Below are 20755 nucleotides of genomic sequence, written 5' to 3'. Positions count from 1 at the left end.
CGTTTTTGTCGGCATAGGTTCGTCCCACCACGATAGCCCTGGCTAAACACATCTGGTCTTGAAAATTGTAAATTTGGACGAGGCTCTTTTTGGTGCTACGAAGATCGTTCACCAATAACACCTTTTTGCGTTGTCCGGTCCCTTGAGGAGGAGAGACGTGGGTCATGTCCAGTGTGGCTTTTCCATCGGTGATGTCAAACTGGTCATTGGATTGTTGTACGTGTTGAATTTTGTCCATGACTTTGGAAGCGGTCAATTCTGCAGGGCTGCTAAACTCGATCCAAACATGGGATTTCAAGCCGTCGTGTTGTATGGAAAGTCTCAAGCGATCGTCTTCTTAGGGTTGACATTGTCGCTTGAGTGTGGTGAGCAAAGAATCCCACATGTCGGTGATGAACCCTTCTGCTTTCTCCAAGCGTACTTCGGACTTGAAATCTTTAAACTTCACCGTGTATTTGTAAGCCATGGTTCTAAATTTTCTAGAGGGTCGCTTTTCCGTCTCTTGAATGGAATAGTACTTTTCAGGGTCTTTCTTTTCAAATGAATTGGATCGTTTCATCTTGATAGCAAAACGTTAAATGACTAAAGTTTAAACACCATGGACTAATTTATAGTCATAGCAGACCAGCGTATATAAAAGGGTATGTATCTTGTCCTTTCACTATTCGTTTCACTCTCTAACCGAGCACAACGACGGAAGAGACTACACAAATCGAACGTTTCATCAGAGCTTTGCGAGGGGTCATTAGAAAATTCTCTTCAGACCAGCCGACGGACTACTCTCCTTCCTTTCGAGATAAAAGTGAAGATACTTGCTATATCTGTCAGAAGAAAGGTCATTGGTCTTCAGTGTCCAGACCGTCAAAAAAGAAAAAAAGGGGTTAGAAAAGACAAAAGTCAAGATACCTGTTATTATTGTCAAGAAAAAGGACATTGGTCTCCAGATTGCCCAAAAAAGAAACAAGAGGAGTCAGAAGAAGACAGGGATTCTTCAGAGGAAGAAAGCAGACAAGTGAAGAAAAAGAAAGAGGAGAAGAAAAGAAGAAGGGAAGAAAGTGAGCAGGAAGAGGAGGAAAAGACTGTGAAGAAATTGAAAAAAAAAACAGAGAGAGTAAAAAAGAAACAAAAGAAGTGAATGAACTTTTTAAAGTGCTCTGTTGTGAATTGTGAATTGGATTGTTAATATTTATAAAAGAATAAATTAGGTATAAAGGTAAGTGTCTTTGGGTTTTGATTTTAAAATAAGAACCTACACTCATATACACGTACTATAATGGTAAAATGGGGTTGTTTTTTTTTTTTTTAGTTTGAATGGATGTTGGCAATTGAAAGTCTATCTCTTTTCGAGAGACGTGGGTGGCCCTGAAAAGGGCCTTTTTCTTGGTGTAGGGGTGAGTTTAAGCAATCAACTTTAACTGCCTTAAGCCTTTGCCACAGCCAAGGCCTACTTCTGGACTGCTTACTGTTGATGATGATGATGATGATTTGGTAGAAATCACTAAGGGTGGCACGGTAGGCTTAGTCACAGGGTTGGAGTGTTTAGCTCGGGAAGGTCGTATTCTCTTCGGTCGTAATAAAGAAGTCTGATACATTTGTTTCAGACTTCTTAACTCCGCTAAAATGTCTAACAATACCGTGACCGTTTGATTTTCACACCCTTGTTTCTTTGCTGCTGCTTCTTCTTGTAGTTGTTTTTTTTTTCTTACCTCTTCTTCTTGCCGTTGTTGCTGTAGGAGAAAAGCTTGTTCCGCTTCCTTTTGCTGTTGTATAAATTTCTCCAATTCTTCTTTCTGTCTCTGTCTACAATTCTCCACGTGCGGTAATGAAGGTGACGAAGGTTCCGGAACAAATTCTTGCGAGGTAAGAAAATCCACAAAATCCCAGTTCACCTCTTCTGAAAGTAAGTTCGGGTTCCCTTGGGCGGTCTCCACTGCTGATGCACCCCAATTTATCGTTTTCTGAGTTTCCGTCATGTTGAAAAACTGTCGCATGAATTGACTGCGCACAGGCGCTAGCGAATCTATATAGACCACGTGACGTCACAGACTGCTCTCTTCGGATTGGATGCGGGCTGACTGAATTATGTAACGCGTGTTTGGATTGGTCAACGAACTCAATCCGTCTCAATCCTTTCTCTTCCTATAAATAAGTGCAGTTCACTGCATTCCTTCACTTGTTCTCGGCGCCTCAACATGTGGACCGATGTGCAATCTTCTACGCTTGTGTCAACGATGATGTTCAGGACGGACATACCAATGTATGTCCGATCCGAGTGGACAGTTGTCCATAGGACCGCCACAAGCCTATGGATACGTAGGATTTACGTGGACAAGCAAGGATGCCTCAGAAGAGTTTTAGTCTATGGACCTACCATTAGACGAAGCCTAAGACGAAGAAGATGTTGCTGATGCCCTTTATGTTAAGGGCATATTAACATAAACCCAAAGGCCCTTTTCAGGGCCACTCCAATCTCTCGAAAAGAGATAGACTTTCAATTGCCTCATCCTTTTTTATTATTTTTTTTATTTTTTAAAAAAAAAACAACAAAAAAATATCCCATGTTAAATTCCCCTTGTCCCTAGAATTGCTTTTTTCTCCCATGTTAAATTTCCTTTGTCCCTAGACTGACCCAAAATAGATTCCCATGTTAATTCCCATTGTCCCCAAAGGGATGGGCCAGTTTTCCCCATGTTAAATTTACACAGTCCCCAAAGGGACGGGACCCTGTTTTTAATGGTAAGTCCCATTGTCCCTAATCCACCCCACTTCACTACTCTTGGGTCGTATTAAAGAAGTCTGATACATTTATTTCAGACTCCTTAGCTCTGCTAAAATATTTAAGAGTACCGTCATCGTTTGACTTTCACTGTCGTCATTCTCTCTTAGACCTTGTTTCTTCTCTGCTGCTTCTTCTTCTTCTTCCTGTCGTTTCCTTCGTGCTTCTTCTTCTTGTTGTTGCTGTTGAAGGAGTAGAGCTTGGTCTGCTTCTTTCTGCTGCTGTAAAATGTTCTCCAATTCTTCTTTCTATCTCTGTTTAAAATCCTCGACGTGTGGTAAGGAAGGAGAAGGTGGCGAAGGCGAAGGTACTGGTACAGGAACAAATTCTTGCAAAGACGTGAGAAAATTGACTAAATCCCAAGTAAAATAGGTCTCTTATGGAAGTAGAACTGTGTTGACTTCGGTTGACGCTGCTATACCATCACTTCTCGTCTCCACGGCTGGTGCACCCCAAGTCATCGTCTTCTTAGTTTCCGTCATGTCAACTCTGTCGCATTGATTCACTGCGCACAGACGCTAGATGCACCTATATAGGGAATGTGACGTCACAGGTAGCTCTCTTCTGATTGGAAGACACACTCCGTACTGTGACTGAATTTTGTAACGCGTGTTAGGATTGGTGAAAAAAGATGTGGACTAACGTTGAAACATCTACTCTCGTATCGTCGACGCTGTTCCTTACTGACTTGCCTAAGTATGTCAGATCATCATGGATAATCATCCGGATCACAGTTACGAGCGTTTGGAAAAGAAGAATCTATGGGAATCTATGTGGGGAGACAAGGCTGTCTGAAGAGAGTCCTCATCTACGAGCAGAAGTCAGAAGAAGTTTGAGAAAAAGAAGTTTCAGGGCCTCTTAAATGACTAGAAAAGATTTGCCTCCTTTCCTACAATTTTTTCAGTCGGTTGTATAGTTGTTTGTGTGATAGACTGATGTTCATCAATCTATGTATGTATGTTGTATGTATTATATATGTCTATGTCTCTGTCTGTAAAGAAGTTCTATGTTCCGTCCCGCCAAGCGCTGTTTTATTGGTATAGTTTATGAACTAGCTGAACTTAACCGCCACCCGCTACCCGCTAAACTAGCCGAACTTACCCGCCACCCACTATCCGCTGGTCTAGCTGAACTTAACAGCCACCAGCTACCTGCTGAATTAGCTGGACTTAACCGCCACCCGCTACATACTGAACTAGCTGAACTTTTTCCGCCTCCCGCTAGCCGCTGAACTAGTTGAACGTACCCGCTACCTGCTACCCTATGCAACATCCCCACTTTCCCTTGTCTGTATACAGTACCATTATTCCCCATGCTAAATTCCCATTGTCCGTAAACGTTCCCAGGCGGGTCTGAAAAATCTTGTCCGTAAACGTTCCCAAGGTTTTTTTTAACTGGAATTTCCATTGTCCGTAGGGTATCCCACTATACTACTCTTGGTGGTATACAGGTGTCATGCCATGAAGCTGAACTATTTACACATTGGTTGTCTGAGGAAACTGATGAGTATGGCGGGTCAGGTTTCCAGAATGTGACGTTCTCTTACTGGCATACATTCCAAGCATCCAAACTCTGCTAATAAAACCACAGATGAGATGAGCAGGCCATTTCACCAGGAGAGCGACTACTGCCAAGGAAGATCTAAAGCGAGATGGCGGTGGGTGGTGATCTCGTGGTGGTCAGAAGAAACGCTTCTCAGAAGCTTAGCAAGACCTCCATTGTGGCATCTCCTGTCAAGTGTGCGATAGACAGCTTTGTCACTCACAAACAGAAACCAAAGCAGTTAGTAATGCTATATTCATCTAGAAAGTACAATGGATCCAAATCATTCATTTCAATTTCAGTCCAGATATTTACATTAAAAATTATAAATTCAGGAAAATCTGAAGCAAACACTATTGTTCATATATTAAATTCCTTTTTATTTTTTAAAAATGAATGCTATATCTCAAGGTGTATCGTTCAATGATAATTTTGCTTGGTCATATTAATTATGTTTGGTCATAATAATTAGGTTTGTTCATATTAATTCGTTAGTGGCACTACCTACTTACCTGATTGGGTTATCTGTGTAATAAATGTGAGCACACAAGGCACGCGCACCGTGGAGTTCTAAGGGTACATGGCGCCATAAACATACACGTTTGCAACCTAACTTAATGTGTACAGTACTTCAAATAAATACTTGCTTTCAATCAGATCTTTTAATGGCAGAGGTTACTATGTACTTCGAATAAATGTTTTTTTTTTTCTTTTTTTTTTTTCTTCAAATGGGAGATTTTAATTCCAGAGATCATAACGTCAATGATTGTTTGGCAAAGGACGGGTTTCTTTTCAAACACTGATTACGGTGCCCGTTAGGTTAAGTTTTCAATAACATCACGATAAATCTCAACTAGTATAAACTGCCTAAGAAATGAATAACACTAGATCAATAAGTGAATATCAATAATGGCAGACATATGTAGAAATAACACTGATAATGCATGATTTATAGGTAAATCGTTAGCAACGTTAAGAGACCTGGTGGTTTCTGCCCGTATTTCTCACCATTACTTACACTACGTTAAGGTAGGTAGACCTTGAAGTCGTGATGACTCAGACATTTAAATAGGATACAATATGGCGTAGGTTACCTGTGACAAGTTTCGTTTTGTAATCGCAAGAAATGGGTTATAATATATTACTGTGAGATAATGTGTATATTTGCCTTTTGCAAAGGTCAGTTAAGTATATTTACGTAAGACAATTTGATATATTTTTGTTAATATTTCTGTCGGATAGTTTTTTTTTCTTCTTTTTTCTTCTCATTAACACATTGGCTCGTATCGTTATTTCCAATTTATCTAAAATTCATACATGTACTATATAATGATAGGATTAGCACATATCTAATATAATCCTAGGATTAGCACATATCTGATATAATCCTAGGATTAGCACATATCTAATATAATCCTAGGATTAGCACATATCTTATATAATCCTAGGATTAGCACGTATATAATTTGTAGGTAAACTTGAAGCAACAATACGACCAGTGTGATTTAAAATAAGGCTGTTTCAGTATCAGGACGATCATTGACAAAGTCTCAGGTATACAGTAGACATAAAACTTGGCGTTTTGGCAAATTAATTGGACAGTCAGGTTTTCATTTTAGTAGATTTCATTTTCTCTATCTTCTGCCAGTGTTGTAGGGTGTTTGTAATCGTGTTATAATCGTGTTATTCTTGATTTTAAATTTAATCAATATTGCCATACATAGAATCAGTCCAACCAATTTTCTGTGCCACCTTTTCTGATAGCATGTTAATAACAGGGCTATATGCCATTTCGAAAGGTAACCATTCAATATCGAAAATTCAGCTTGTTTTTTTATACTTTTTTTGAACCTAATAATTGCAAATTTTGGAGAATATTGGGTCTTGAAGTGTTCATTCCAGAAACGGAAAAAGACATTATCAGTCTTAGTGACTCATGCTAGGTTAAAATGTGTAATTTAGACAACAATGTGAGTTACAAAGACGCTTACCTGTAACTTGTATATTCAAGAAATTCAAACACGTATAATTTATTTCCATAGAATTTATAGAAAGGAAAAAATGTTGACTCAGAAATCCCCAAAATAAATTCTCGAGGAGAATGGTTACTCTAGTATGAGGAAATTGAGGAGTGATTGATAATAGTCACTGGCACTTGATTTATTAACGTCTGCAGTAAATATTCATGTTTTCTTTACCTTATGCTTGAAATAAGTAATAGTTTTCAAATCAATCATTCAAATCCATCATTGTATTAAAATAACACACTATTGAAATGGATAATTGTATTCAAATTAATCATTGTATTCAAATTGATCATTGTATTAAAAAAAATCACTTTAAATCCAGCAGCTGTGTTCATTTTCAGCCTGTCTTGTCTTGAACCTGTTATACTGTGATAGATTGCCTTTTTGAAGTATTAGGGTTCGTACTGCTACAGATAGTTTGTGTCTGTGAACATATGAAATCTGTCCAATAGCAGATGCTTCTGGCATGTAAAAATAATGATGGAGGATTTGTCAGGTTAAGATCTGGTGTGTGAAAATAATGGTGAATTTGTCAAGTTAAAATCTGGCGTGTGAAAATAATGGTAGGGATTTGTCAGGTTAAAATCTGGCATGTGAAAATAATGGTAGGGATTTGTCAGGTTAAAATCTTGCATGTGAAAAAGGGATTTGTCAGGTTAAGATCTGGTGTGTGAAAATAATGGTGAATTTGTCAAGTTAAAATCTGGCATGTGAAAATAATGGTAGGGATTTGTCAGGTTAAAATCTGGAATGTGAAAATAATGGTAAAGATTTGTCATGTTCAAATCTGGCATGTGAAAATAATGGTAGGGATTTGTCAGGTTAAAATCTGGCATGTGAAAATAATGGTAGGGATTTGTGAGGTTCAAATCTGGCATGTGAAAATAATGGTAGGGATTTGTCAGGTTAAAATCTGGAATGTGAAAATATTGGTAGGGATTTGTCAGGTTAAGATCAAAACAGCTTAAGTACATTGTTCCGATTAGTAATCTTCCCACCATTATGTGTGTATAGTTAGTAGAATGGTAAAGGTCAAAGTGGTTTGGTTACACTTTGATTTATGAATTCTTCTTTATGTGGATATCACACATCTAAAATTGTTTACTTTAATAGGAATGTAATTTTCACTTCATTGAATTCATATAGTAGACATGCAAGCATGGTACTTGTGATATTTTTACTTGGAGGTTGTGATAATTTCTACTGAGAGGTTGGTTGAAAAGTTGAAAGTTGAATTCTTGCCAGATGTCTGGAATTTGGTGTGTCCCTTTAAGAACCTCACAGCCAACTCAGAGAGTTTTTATTTCATTTGTCCATGTAATATTTATGGCATGCCATGTATCCAACAAGAGTTGTCTATTATCAACAAGAGTTGTGTCTGTTATTATAATTGAAGTGTTTGGCTTTTTCTCAAAAATTACTAAACCAGTTTGGTTCAGACATACAGTAGTAGGAATGTTTCTCAGGACATGTTCCATGAAAATTATGTTCGGAGAGACTCTTTTAACATGTATGAGGCTTCCATTAGCATCTAATATGGAAAACTTATTTTAAACTGCCACAAAATATTTTCCACATTTTCATTCTTCTGGTCTTTCATTTCTGCTTAGGATTGGGATTTTTCGTAGGATAGTCTAAAATATTTTGTTTGGGGAGACTCCCTTAGCAACCATGTGGAAACTCCATTTTCAGCTACTCTAGAATGAGTGTGCCAATTATCATCAGCTTCATTCAAATGTTCCTTAAAATATACACTGTTAATAATATATCAGGGTGGCTTCCCTAGCAATGGTATGGCTTCCCTAGCAACAATATGGCTGTCTTGTTTTCAGCCTATCCTAAACAGCTGAGCCAGTTTTTTTTAGATATAAAAAAACAATTGGATGCAATGTTTTTTTTATGACATGCGCAGTCAGAATTATGTCTAGGTTGGCTTCACTAGCAGTAGTGATGATAAAACCAGCCATTCTGATCACAACACAAAGACTTTCTCAGTCACATCCTTTACCTCAAACAATAAATATCAGTAACACCAACATTAAACAGTCAGTACAAAACCTAGGTGTCACTCTAGTATTCTCATGTTGCACCAACATGTCATGAACATATGGAAGGCTGCATATCTTGAGCTGAGACGCATCAGCTCCATTCACAAATATCTTTCCGTTGATGCCACTAAAACACTTTGAAATACTGGTTTCTTGGCATGCAGTACATATAATATAACATCAGTTCTGCAACCGGTAAGTGTCAGAGATGTTGACACACTTATTTAATCTGTTTGAAATTAGTAAATGGAAAGTGTCAGATGTTGACACACTTATTTAATCTGTTTGAAATTAGTAAATGGAAAGTGTCAGAGTTGTTGACACACTTATTTAATCTGTTTGAAATTAGTAAATGGAAAATGTCAGAAATGTTGACACACTTATTTAATCTGTTTGAAATTAGTAAATGGAAAGTGTCAGAGATGTTGACACACTTATTTAATCTGTTTGAAATTAGTAAATGGAAAGTGTGAGAAATGTTGACACACTTATTTGATCTGTTTGAAATTAGTAAATGGAAAGTGTCAGAGATGTTGACACACTTATTTAATCCGTTTGAAATTAGTAAATGAAAAGTGTCAGAGTTGTTGACACACTTATTTAATCCATCTGAAATTAGTAAATGGAAAGTGTCAGAGTTGTTGACACACTTATTTAATCCATCTGAAATTAGTAAATGGAAAGTGTCAGAGTTGTTGACACACTTATTTAATCTGTTTGAAATTAGTAAATGGAAAGTGTTAGAGAACTGGTTTAATCTGTTTGAAATCAGCATATAGAAAATAATAAAATTCTTTTTTATGGTGATTTATAGTCTGCTAAAGGTGGATTAGTGTGACTTACCAATAATTATGGAGATGATTTGGGTGACTCTGCTAAAGGTGGATTAGTGTGACTTCTTACCTATATATGGAGATGATTTGGGTACTCTGCTAAAGGTGGATTAGTGTGACTTCTTCCCGATATATGGAGATGATTTGGGTACTCTGCTAAAGGTGGATTAGTATGACTTCTTACCGATATATGGAGATGATTTGGGCTCTCTGATGATGGTGGATTAGTGAGACTTCTTACCGATATATGGAGATGATTTGGGCTCTCTGATGATGGTGGATTAGTGAGACTTCTTACCGATATATGGAGATGATTTGGGTATTCTGATGTGTGCTGATTAGTGTGACTTTTTATCGATATTTGGAGATGATTTGGGCACTCAGCTAAAGGTGGATTAGTGTGACATTTTACAGATATATGAAGATGATTTGGACACTGCTAAAGGTGAATTAGGATAACTTCTTTAAAAGATGCTAAAGGTGAATTAGGATAACTTCTTTAAAAGACATGGAGATGATTTGGGCACTCAGCTAAAGGTGGATTAGTGTGACATTTTACAGATATATGAAGATGATTTGGACACTGCTAAAGTTGAATTAGGATAACTTCTTTAAAAGACACATGGAGATGATTTGGGCACTCTGATGAGTGTGGATTAGTGTGACTTCTTACCAATATATGAAGGTGATTTGGGCACTCTGAGGTATGTGAATTAATGTGACTTCTTATTGATATATGGAGATGATTTGGGCACTCTGATGTGTGTGGATTAGTGTGATTTCTAACCAATATATGGTGGTGATTTGGGCACTTTGAGGTATATGGAGTGGTGTGATTAGAAAAATTTCCATTTTTTAACGTTATAATTTTTAATAGCATTTTTGATTGCCTGAATGGGATTTCAGGTTGAAAAAGTGGCTACCCAGTATTCATTTTTGGATGTCTTAGGCTATTTATATCTTTGCTAAAATGGCATCACCAATCTTTGTTTAACATATTACACCATCGTATATCAAACAATGACAGTCTGTCCAGAACTGCCATGCCATATTAGACCAGAGGAGATTAGTACAGTCCTAGTATGAACAGCTTTCACGTGTTTACAAAATATGCCAATACACAATCTAGTAGCTGCCAATGATAAAGTTACATAGTTTAAAAACCTGTTAAATACCAACTGTTTCTACAAATACACCATCTAGTATAGCTGATGTTTCTAAAGTTGCATAATTATAAAACATGTTAAATACCAACCTTTTCTACAAATACACCCTCTAGTATAGTTGATGTTTCTAAAGTTGCACAGTTAAACGTGTTAAATACCAACCTTTTCTACAAACACACCCTCTTGTTTAGCTGATGTTTTTAAAGTTACAGTTATAAAACATGTTAAATACCAACCTTTTCTACAAATACACCATCTAGTATAGCTGATGTTTCTTACACAATTAAAAATGTTAAATACCAACCTTTTCTACAAATACACCATCTAGTATAGCTGATGTTTCTAAAGTTACACAATTATAAAACATGGTAAATACCAACCTTTTCTACAAATACACCATCTAGTATAGCTGATGTTTCTTACACAATTAAAAATGTTAAATACCAACCTTTTCTACAAATACACCATCTAGTATAGCTGATGTTTCTAAAGTTACACAGTTGTAAAACATGTTAAATACCAACTGTTTCTATCATATTTACAGAAGTTATTCTGACATTGATGTCTTTCATTTTTAGACCAGTGTGTATTTTAGTTTATTTTATTAACAAGCTGCGCATTGGATTTAGTAAGCTCAAAGTAATACATGTTCTTATGGTATTTTTCTGTTTAATTTAACTACAGGTCCATATGATATTTATGCCACTTTGCAGGTTCCTGTGATATTGATGCCACTTAACTACAGGTTCCTATGATATTTATGTCACTCAATTTCAGATTTTTATGATATCTATTTATGCCATTTAACCACAAGTTCTAATGCTATTTATGCCACTTAACTACAGGTTTTTATGATATTTATGTCATTTAACTGTAAGTTCCTATGATATTTATGGCACTTAACTACAGGTTTTTATGATATTTATGCCATTTAACTATAAGTTCCTATGATATTTATACCACTTAACTACAGTTTTTTATGATATTTATGCCATTTAACTATAAGTTCCTATGATATTTATACCACTTAACTACAGGTTTTTATGATATTTATGCCATTTAACTATAAGTTCCTATGATATTTATGCCATTTAACTACAGGTTTTTATGATATTTATGCGCCATTTAACTACAGGTTTTTATGATATTTATGCCATTTAACTACAGGTTTTTATGATATTTATGCCATTTAACTACAGGTTCTTATGATAAATATGCCTTTAACTGCAGGTTCTTTTGATATTTATGCCATTTAACTATAGGTTCCTGTGATATTTATGCTATTTATCTACAGGTTTCTAAGATATTGATACCTTTTCACTACCTGTTCCTGTGATATGTATGTCATTTCACTACAGGTTCCTATGATATGTATGCCACTTAACTACAGGTTTCTATATTATTTATGCCAATTAACTATAGGTTCCTCATTTCGTTTTGTGTTTCATGTCAAATTATCACATGAAAGATCAGTAATTACATCAATATAAAGGTAATTGGAGTTAATCCCCTTGCCAAAAGACATCACTGAATCTCATGAATTGTAATCTCATCTATGAGATCACAAGACTGACATGCTAACCACAGAGCTGCTATGTTTTTATGGGTTCCTTCAGAGTCTGGAATTCTAACCACAGAGCTGCTATGGCTTCATGGGTTCCTTTAGAGTCTGGAATTCTAACCACAGAGCTGCTATGGCTTCATGGGTTCCTTTAGAGTCTAGAATTCTAACCACAGAGCAGCTATGGTTTCATGGGTTCCTTTAGAGTCTAGAATGCTAACCACAGAGCTGCTATGGTTTCATGGGTTCCTTTAGAATCTTGAACGCTAACCACAGAGCTGCTATGTTTTCATGGGTTCCTTTAGAGTCTGGAATGCTAACCACAGAGCTGCTATGGCTTCATGAGTTCCTTTATAGTCTGGAATTCTAACCACAGAGCTTCTATGGCTTCATGGGTTCCTTTATAGTCTGGAATTCAAACCACAGAGCTGCTATGGCTTCATGGGTTCCTTTAGAGTCTGGAATTCAAACCACAGAGCTGCTATGGCTTCATGGGTTCCTTTATAGTCTGGAATTCAAACCACAGAGCTGCTGTAACTCCATGAGTTCCTTTAGAGTCTGGAATTCTAGTCACAGTGTTGCTATGGCTTCATGGGTTCTTTAAAGTCTGGCATGCTAACCACAGAGCTGCTGTAGACTCCTTAAGTGGCACTATAACTTGTTTTACCAAACCATGCAAGGCATAGTAGTTAGGTTTAAACTTTGATTTACATACAGGTTGTCATTCATTATTTGCGTTACATTTAATAAATTTCAGTAAAAACTGTAATATAAAATTTTGTATTCTCTGAGAAATTAAACTCTGAAATTAGAACTGTAAGATCACCTAAAATTCTTTTAGTTTTTTCCTCACATTGTGTGATATGAGAAGCAACAACATTTAGGATTACCACATTATTTCACATGTAAGTAAAATTCAGCTGCAAACACAGACTCTGATTTGCTGTCACATAATGCACCAGTAGGTCAGGGCCTATGTTGTTTGTCTACTGATTACTTCAGGCAAATTGCATAGATCCAGGTCTGCTGGTTCAGTATATGACTGCAGATCTATGTGCAGTTTTCACTTGGACTTGACTTAAAAGCACAGTTTATATGTTAACCATTATAAATGGCTGTTGCATTGTATGAGATTATTGTTTCTTTCAGATATCTGATTTTAGTAACCATGGGAGCTTGTGTAGATCGAATTCTCATGCATGCAGGTTATGGCAATGGATCCAGATCCACATTCACCACTGAGAATGATGGCTCTGTGTGCGAAGGATGTCCACAAACATTCACAAGTTGGAGGAAAAAGGTACCCTGAATTCGGACATAATGTTATCCATCATTGTTTCTCATTTGGAAGAAAGAATCTTCATAGAGTTGACAACCATTTACTATGATCTAACAGTTGTTATAGTGATATGGTAAGAAAGAATTTTGTGTTAATTTGAGGTGGTAAGAAGAGCCTTTGGTGATGATTTAAGAGGGTAAGAAGAGAATTTGGTAATGAATTGAGATGGTAAGAAGAGAATTTAGTAATGATTTGAGATGGTAAGAAAGGAATATGGTAATGACTTAAGATGTTAAGAAGAGAATTGGGTAATGATTTGAGATAGTAAGAAGAAAATTTGGTAATGATTTGAGATGGTAAGAAGAGAATTTGGTGATGATTTAAGATAGCAAAAAGAGAATTTGGTAATGATTTAAGATAGTAACAAGAAAAGTTGGTAATGGTTTAAGATGTTAAGAAGAGAATGTGGTAATGATTTGAGATGGTAAGAAGAGAATTTAGTAATGATTAGAGATAACAACAAGATAATTTGGTAATGATTTGAGATGGTAAGAAGATTATTTGGTAATAATTTGAGATGGTAAGAAGAGAAATTGTAATGATTTAAGATGGTAAGAAGATAATTTGGTAATGATTTGAGATGGTAAGAAGATTATTTGGTAATAATTTGAGATGGTAAGAAGAGAAATTGTAATGATTTAAGATGGTAAGAAGATAATTTGGTAATGATTTGAGATGGTAAGAAGAGAATTTGGTAATGATTTGAGATGGTAAGAAGAGAAGTTGGTAATGATTTGAGATGGTAAGAAGAGAAGTTGGTGATGATTTTGATATGGTAAAAAGATAATTTGGTAGTAAATCTATATTATATGGTGAAAGAGAATTGGGTAATACTTTATCATGGTAAGAGAGATAATTTGGTAATGATTTGATATGGTAAGAAGAAAATTTGGTAATAAGTTGATATTGTAAAATGAGAATTTGGTAATAATATTTTGATATGATAAGAAGGGGCTATGATACAATGAGAAATGCAAGTTAAGGTTTTGAACTTAATAATAAATGTGATGATAATAGGGGCAGAGTGTTACCTGACTTGAATGAATTCAGTCATTGGAAGTTACCCAAAGGACAGAAAATATCATTGGAACTAGTGTGAGTAAGCTTGTCAATCACCAATTTTGCAATTCAATTTGCCAAACAGATTTTAATCTGTCAAAAGAAAAGAAAAGAAATTGGCAAGTATTTCTGGTGGAAAGGAGGGAGAGTTTTGCACAACTTTTCTGATGACTTGCTGATCTTCTTTTCCCCCCGTATAAAAGCTGCCTCTAACTGTACAGATTTTGTTTTCCAGGCACATAATAAAGAAATAACTTGATTTTAATCTTTCTTAAAACTCATTACACTCAGTAATTTGAGCTATTTTCACTTGTTTGTTAAATTTGCCCGAATCAGACATTGATCACCATGTAACAAACCCAGTGTGAATTTGTATGTACGATACAGTACTTAACTGTTGTGCTCTTAGTTAAATAAATAACAAACTGTACAATATATTATGCTGTATTGTCACATTAAAAATCGATTGCTTCGATGGCCTGGTGGTTAGAGCATCTGCCTCGGATGTGGGAGGTCGTGGGATCAATCTCCGGCCAAATCATACCAAAGACTTATAAAAATGGTACTAACAGCTGCCTCGCTTGGCGCTCAGCATTGAGAGATTAGTGTTAGGACTGGTGGGCCTGGTGTCAGGATAATGTGACTAGGTGGGACATCATGCTACATGTCTGCAGCATGATGCCCCAGTGCTAGACATCACTATAAAAAAACTGTCACACTGCAGACATCATAGCGATATGACAGAAATTGTTAAAGCTACGTTAAAAATCCAAATCACACACACACACACACACACACACACACACACACACACACACACACACACACACACACACACACACACACACACATTAAAAATCTGCTTACTTGTGCATTCAATAAATTTTACTGATAATAAATAATTTACGTGTGACCTTGTTGGAATTGTTTGAAGCCATTTGTGTTCACATAAACTATGCTCTCTTTAAAGATGTCCCATGATCTGAGTGACATGTAAAGCAAGTTATAAAATGTATCATTTTGTAAATATCTTTACCTGTATACCTACCTGTATCTTGTTTATTCAATAATTCAGAACATATTGTCACTATCACACGTGTTGTAGATTTATTAATTTGTGCAATGGCTATTCACTTTTCCAGTATTGCATGCTCCGAATCAGTCATCATTGTAGAGTTGGACTACATCGTGGCTTTCTGCAGTTAGCTAAAATAACCATGTCCACCACTGAGATCAATGTTAGTTCACTTGACAAGGAAATTTTTATGCTGAAGCCAGCAAAGTAATGATGTAATCGCTAAAGGAATGATATGAAACATTGAATTGAAGAACTGCCAGACAAAGAAAAACAAAAGAACTTTGTCAACACAAAAGTCGCTGGATGAGTCCTTTCTCTAATAAATTCTTAAATAAATTCCTACTAACAAAAGTCACAGGATGACACCTCGCTCTAAAAAGCTCTTAAATAAATTCCTAGTAACAAAAGTCAGGATGACACCTCGCTCTAACAAGCTTTTAAATAAATTCCTAGTAACAAAAGTCACAGGATGGGACCTGAGTTTAATAAGCTCTTAAATAAATTCCTACTAACAAAAGTCACAGGATGACACCTTGCTCTAACAAGCTTTTAAATAAATTCCTAGTAATGAAAGTCAGGATGACACCTCGCTCTAACAAGCTTTTAAATAAATTCCTAATAACAAAAGTCACAGGATGGGATCTGAGTTTAACAAGCTCTTAAATAAATTCCTACTAACAAAAGTCACATGATGAGACCTCACTCTAACAAGCTCTTAAATAAATTCCTAGTAACAAAAGTCACAGGATGACATCTCACTCTAACAAGCTCTTAAATAAATTCCTACTAACAAAAGTCACAGGATGAGACCTCAATCTATTAAGCTCTTAAATAAATTCAAATCAGCAAGAGACCTGTTATTTTTGCCTTTAAAGCTGAACTGTATCATCACATTTGTGTTAACTTGCTTTATACAGAGTCATTAAAAAGTGTCTGGAGATGGGATGTTTAATCAAAAATTGACTTATATTTTAATGGTTTTGACAAATTTCCAAATCTAAATCCAATGAAAAGATTATATTTCAATAAGTTTGATTTCATTTGATATTGAATCCATAAGTACTGTTATTTTGTCTTTTATATTTCAGAAAATATGTGATGATTGTGGAAGGAACTTCTGTTTAAAATGTATAGACCAGCTAAAGAAAAATCCATGTGGTTTTAATAAACTGTGGCAGTGTAAAAAGTGCCAAACTCTGAGCTCAGGGGTTTTCACATGGTCAGAACTGATGGACTGGAAAATGAGGGACTTGAGAGCCCCTTTGCATAAGTGCAAAGTGGATATCAGTGCATGTTCTCTAAAGGAGGATCTCATTGATGCAATATTCACCAATTTTGGTCGCAACAATCGAAATGGCAACCAAAGCCCTAGGAATTCACAATCTACAGCCACGCCAGTAAGTTTACTGGTTTCAGATTTGCTTTTAGGTGTGTATGTACAAAGTTAGAGGAGAGCTAAATGTACTAGAGTTGGCATCCCAACTTTTCTTTTATCCTAAGTTCTTGGCAGCCATTTGGAGTGGGTTTAATGGGACTTACTCCCTTGAAAGGAGCTAATGGGGCAACATATTTATATTCATATTCAGTGATACATTCTTTGTACATTCTTGGTAAAGATTTTGCTGTTAGTTCTTACCACATGATATACATAATGTTATACATGGAATCATGTAATGTGGTGAAGGGATGCACCTTGGTGAATACTACACACTCATCACAAAAGTAGGTCAATGAAACCCATATTTCACACTTACTGACTTCATAGTTTATTTCTCCAGCACTATTCATACTTAAATTATCAGACTGGATTGTATGAATCTCTCTTACTACTTGCACCTTACAATAAGAAGGTCACTGTAACTTACATTTCACATCTTAACTGACTGAAGTTTTTTGTGTTAAGCTCATGATCACAGGTAATTTTGTATCTTTCATATTGTTATGCCTGCAGTCACAAAAGTTATCATGTCCGTGTGGCTAACATGTAGTTATCATGTCCATGTAGATAACATGTTATCATGTCTGTGTGCCTAAGATGTAGTTATTATGTCTGTGAGGCTAATATGTAGCTATTATGCCCACATGTCTAACATGTGGATATCATGTCTCTGAGACTAACATGTAGTTATCATTGTCCATAAGGCAGATATGAACTTATCATGTCCATATGGCTAACTTGAAGTTATCAGGTCCATGTTACTAACACATAGTTATCTTGTCCATGTTACTAACACATAGTTATCAGGTCCATGTTACTAACACATAGGTATCTTGTCCATGTGGTAAACAGGCACAAGAAGTCCATTAACATTCACCCATTCCCCTGTGTTGGGAGGAATTTAAAAGATCAAATTTGGAAAAATATCAATTATGGATAAATTTCCAGTAGCTTTGTTCAGACTCTCTAAAGCCAGATCTGAAATTTTAGGAGGTATGTCTTGCCAGTGTAAAGCATGATGTAACATGACAGTCAGTAGGTATATCTTGTCAGTGTAGAACCAGATGTAACATGGCAAGAGATATACCTTGCCAATGAAGAGCCACATGTAACATGGCAGTAGGTATGCCTTGCCATTGGAGAGCCATATGTAACATGGAAAGAGGTATGCCTTGCCTGCCAATGTAGAGCCACATGTAACATATCAAGAGGTATGCCTTGCCAATGGAGAGCCGCATGTAACATGACAAGAGGTATTACTTGCCAATGTAGAGCCACATGTACATTGGCAGAGGTATGTTTTGCCAGTGCAAAGCCAGATGTAAAAAGGCAAGATATATGTCTTGCCAGTGTTGTGCTAGATGTAACATGACAACAGGTATATTTTGCCAATGTGGAGCTAGATATAAATTAAATAGAATTATGTTTAGTCATCCTGTGAGAAATTAGCTAAATACAAAATACTGCTTGTGGCCTGGAGATAATACATTCAGTCTGCCCCTTTGTAGTCCTAGGTTCAATTCCAGATTTTGGCCTGTTCAAGGGTGTACTTCGGTCACTCATCCATGTTTCCATCAGCTTTACATTTTGTCCTCCAAGACAAAATTACACAAACATTTTGACCATTTAGAGCACATTATAGGAGTTGTTATGAGAACACAGTATGGGAGTTGTTATAAGAGCACATTATTGGAGTTCTTATGAGAACACAATATAGGAGTTGTTATGAGAACACACCATAGGAGTTCTTATGAGAACACAGTATAGGAGTTGTTATCAGAGCACATTATTGGAGTTGTTATGAGAACACACTATAGGAGTTGTTATGAGAGCACATTATAGGAGTTATTATGAGAACACACTATAGGAGTTATTATCAGAGCACATTATAGGAGTTGTTATGAGAACATCACAGGAATTGTTATCAGAGCACATTATAAGAGTTGTCATCACTTTTATGCAATTGACAGTAAATAAATAAAGTTTAAACAGTGCATTATAATAGCATTGATGCATTTTAGGCTAACGATGACACATTTGTCAAGAGATAAATGTGATATGCTTCACTAGGAAAGTACTTAACATCTCTAGAAAGAATGTGATTACACATATGTGGAGGGCATGTGGTTACACATCTGTGGAGGGCATGTGGTTACACAATAGATGTCACCTTGTATGGATCCAGACATATATTTTAATAAAAGCATTGCTTACAATACTGTATAATCTCTAGCTACAAACCTTTAAAATACAACAAATGAATCTATATTCAGTTGTGATAAAGTAAAACTCAGTTATTTTGAATTTTTTTTAAAGGCTTATTTAATTCCAGCTTTGGAAGTGTGAATTTATATTTTTATAGAAAATGTTAAATCACTCCTTATTAACTGCTGAAGAAAATTCAGTAAATTTGACAAAACAGATACTGACATGATGAAGTTATGAGAAATTACAGACAATGCCATTCCAAATAACTCTGCCATTTTTATATATATTTAATTTGTATTGTGTAGTTGACCTTTGTCCATGATTGAAGGTAGGAGTTGGGCCTACCTGACTAATGTAATTTTTTATAAACAACATATTGCATAGCTAATTTTTGTCCATGATTGCAGATTATATACTAAAATTAATATTATTTGTGGGAAAAAATATTGATGTGGTTTTTTGACCTTGGAACCATGGGAAGCGATCTTGTTTATGAATTTAATGGGAAAATGACCATCATCCTGTTTATTCCAATGTTAAGATCAGTCTTTAGAGGAATCAGTTTTAGTTGTTTCAGTTCATATTTGAGATGATTTATTTATTTAAATTATTTATTGGAATTAGAAAGTGCTCATTAATACTTTTCAGACTAAATCATTGTTTTGTAATTATTGTGAATTCATTCAAGGACATTTTGGATTATATCATTATGATATATCAAGACTGTTAGCACATCAACACTATTCAAGGCTAATGTCACATCAGCACATTCGAAATTGGAATTCTTTCAGAATACCTGCTGGAATTCATTCAGAATACTGTATACTTTTTCTATTTTTGCATTACAACTTTTAGGACTCTTAGGATTCAATTCACAATACTATAATTTCTTTTTTAAATTTTCACTTTTGATTGTAGGGAAATAAATTATTTTTTGAATTCTAAAAAACATTTTGGTTTTTGCTCTTTTTTGTTACTTAGTTTAAGACCTTAGAGTCATAACATGTTACATGAATAGCAGTAGCCTGGATGCCCAAGGCTAGTAAATTTCCTCTCTGACTAGTAGTTTTCATTATTTTAATAGCCCAGTGGCTAATAAAGTTTCATACTTGTATGACATTTTTTTATGGGAAGGACTAGTGATGATGGAGCAGGACTAGTAAATTTCTAGAATTGAACTGTCCTTCTGGCTACAAGAAAAGTTAAATTCTTGGTGTACATTGCTAACAAAGTTTTAATTGGCTTCATGAAGCACTAGACAGAATTCAGCCAAATTTGTTTTCTAAATGGTGTCTGTGTGTTGTCATGTATGGCAACATACTTAAAATAGACAAATCTTAATCAGATCCATTTCAGCAGCCACTTAACAAATAGTTCAGTAGAACATGAACCATTATTGGTGTCCATCAGATCAACATAAGTAGATTTCAATTTTAACCATATTGAAACTATTGAGAACCTCAAACATTTATATCATAACATATGCAATCAACTATGTAGGAAGAAATATCTACAGAAAGCATCATGTTGATCCAGATTGTTTTGCCAACAATTCTTACATTTGGATATTAGGCAGATGTCATCAAGGTCCTCTTGGGACTCCTGTTTAAAAAGCAACAATTTTGTTGGAACTTAATTTCATGGACTGGGAACGGTGTCTTATTATTTCTATATAAAGAT

At 35.6% G+C, this 20755-nt stretch overlaps 1 protein-coding gene across 1 annotated transcript in view; it reads left to right on the top strand.

The window, feature by feature from the left end:
• Positions 1 to 5403: 5403 nt before the first annotated feature.
• The window catches only part of LOC149787276 (uncharacterized), a 53738-nt gene continuing 38386 nt past the window's right edge, over positions 5404 to 20755 (top strand). Inside the window, exons 1-3 of the mRNA XM_089977800.1 lie at positions 5404 to 5497; positions 13103 to 13253; positions 16518 to 16826. Coding sequence (XP_089833926.1) covers positions 13122 to 13253; positions 16518 to 16826 — 441 coding nt within the window. The 5' untranslated portion in view covers positions 5404 to 5497; positions 13103 to 13121. The remainder of the gene's footprint in view (positions 5498 to 13102; positions 13254 to 16517; positions 16827 to 20755) is intronic.

The sequence above is a fragment of the Sinohyriopsis cumingii genome, chromosome 12, assembly GCF_028554795.1.
Source record: "Sinohyriopsis cumingii isolate HCF-2022 chromosome 12, ASM2855479v2, whole genome shotgun sequence".
NCBI classification, from domain to species: domain Eukaryota; kingdom Metazoa; phylum Mollusca; class Bivalvia; order Unionida; family Unionidae; genus Sinohyriopsis; species Sinohyriopsis cumingii.
The sequence above is the reverse complement of the archived record's forward strand: the minus strand, read 5'-3'. Positions and strand labels throughout refer to the sequence as shown.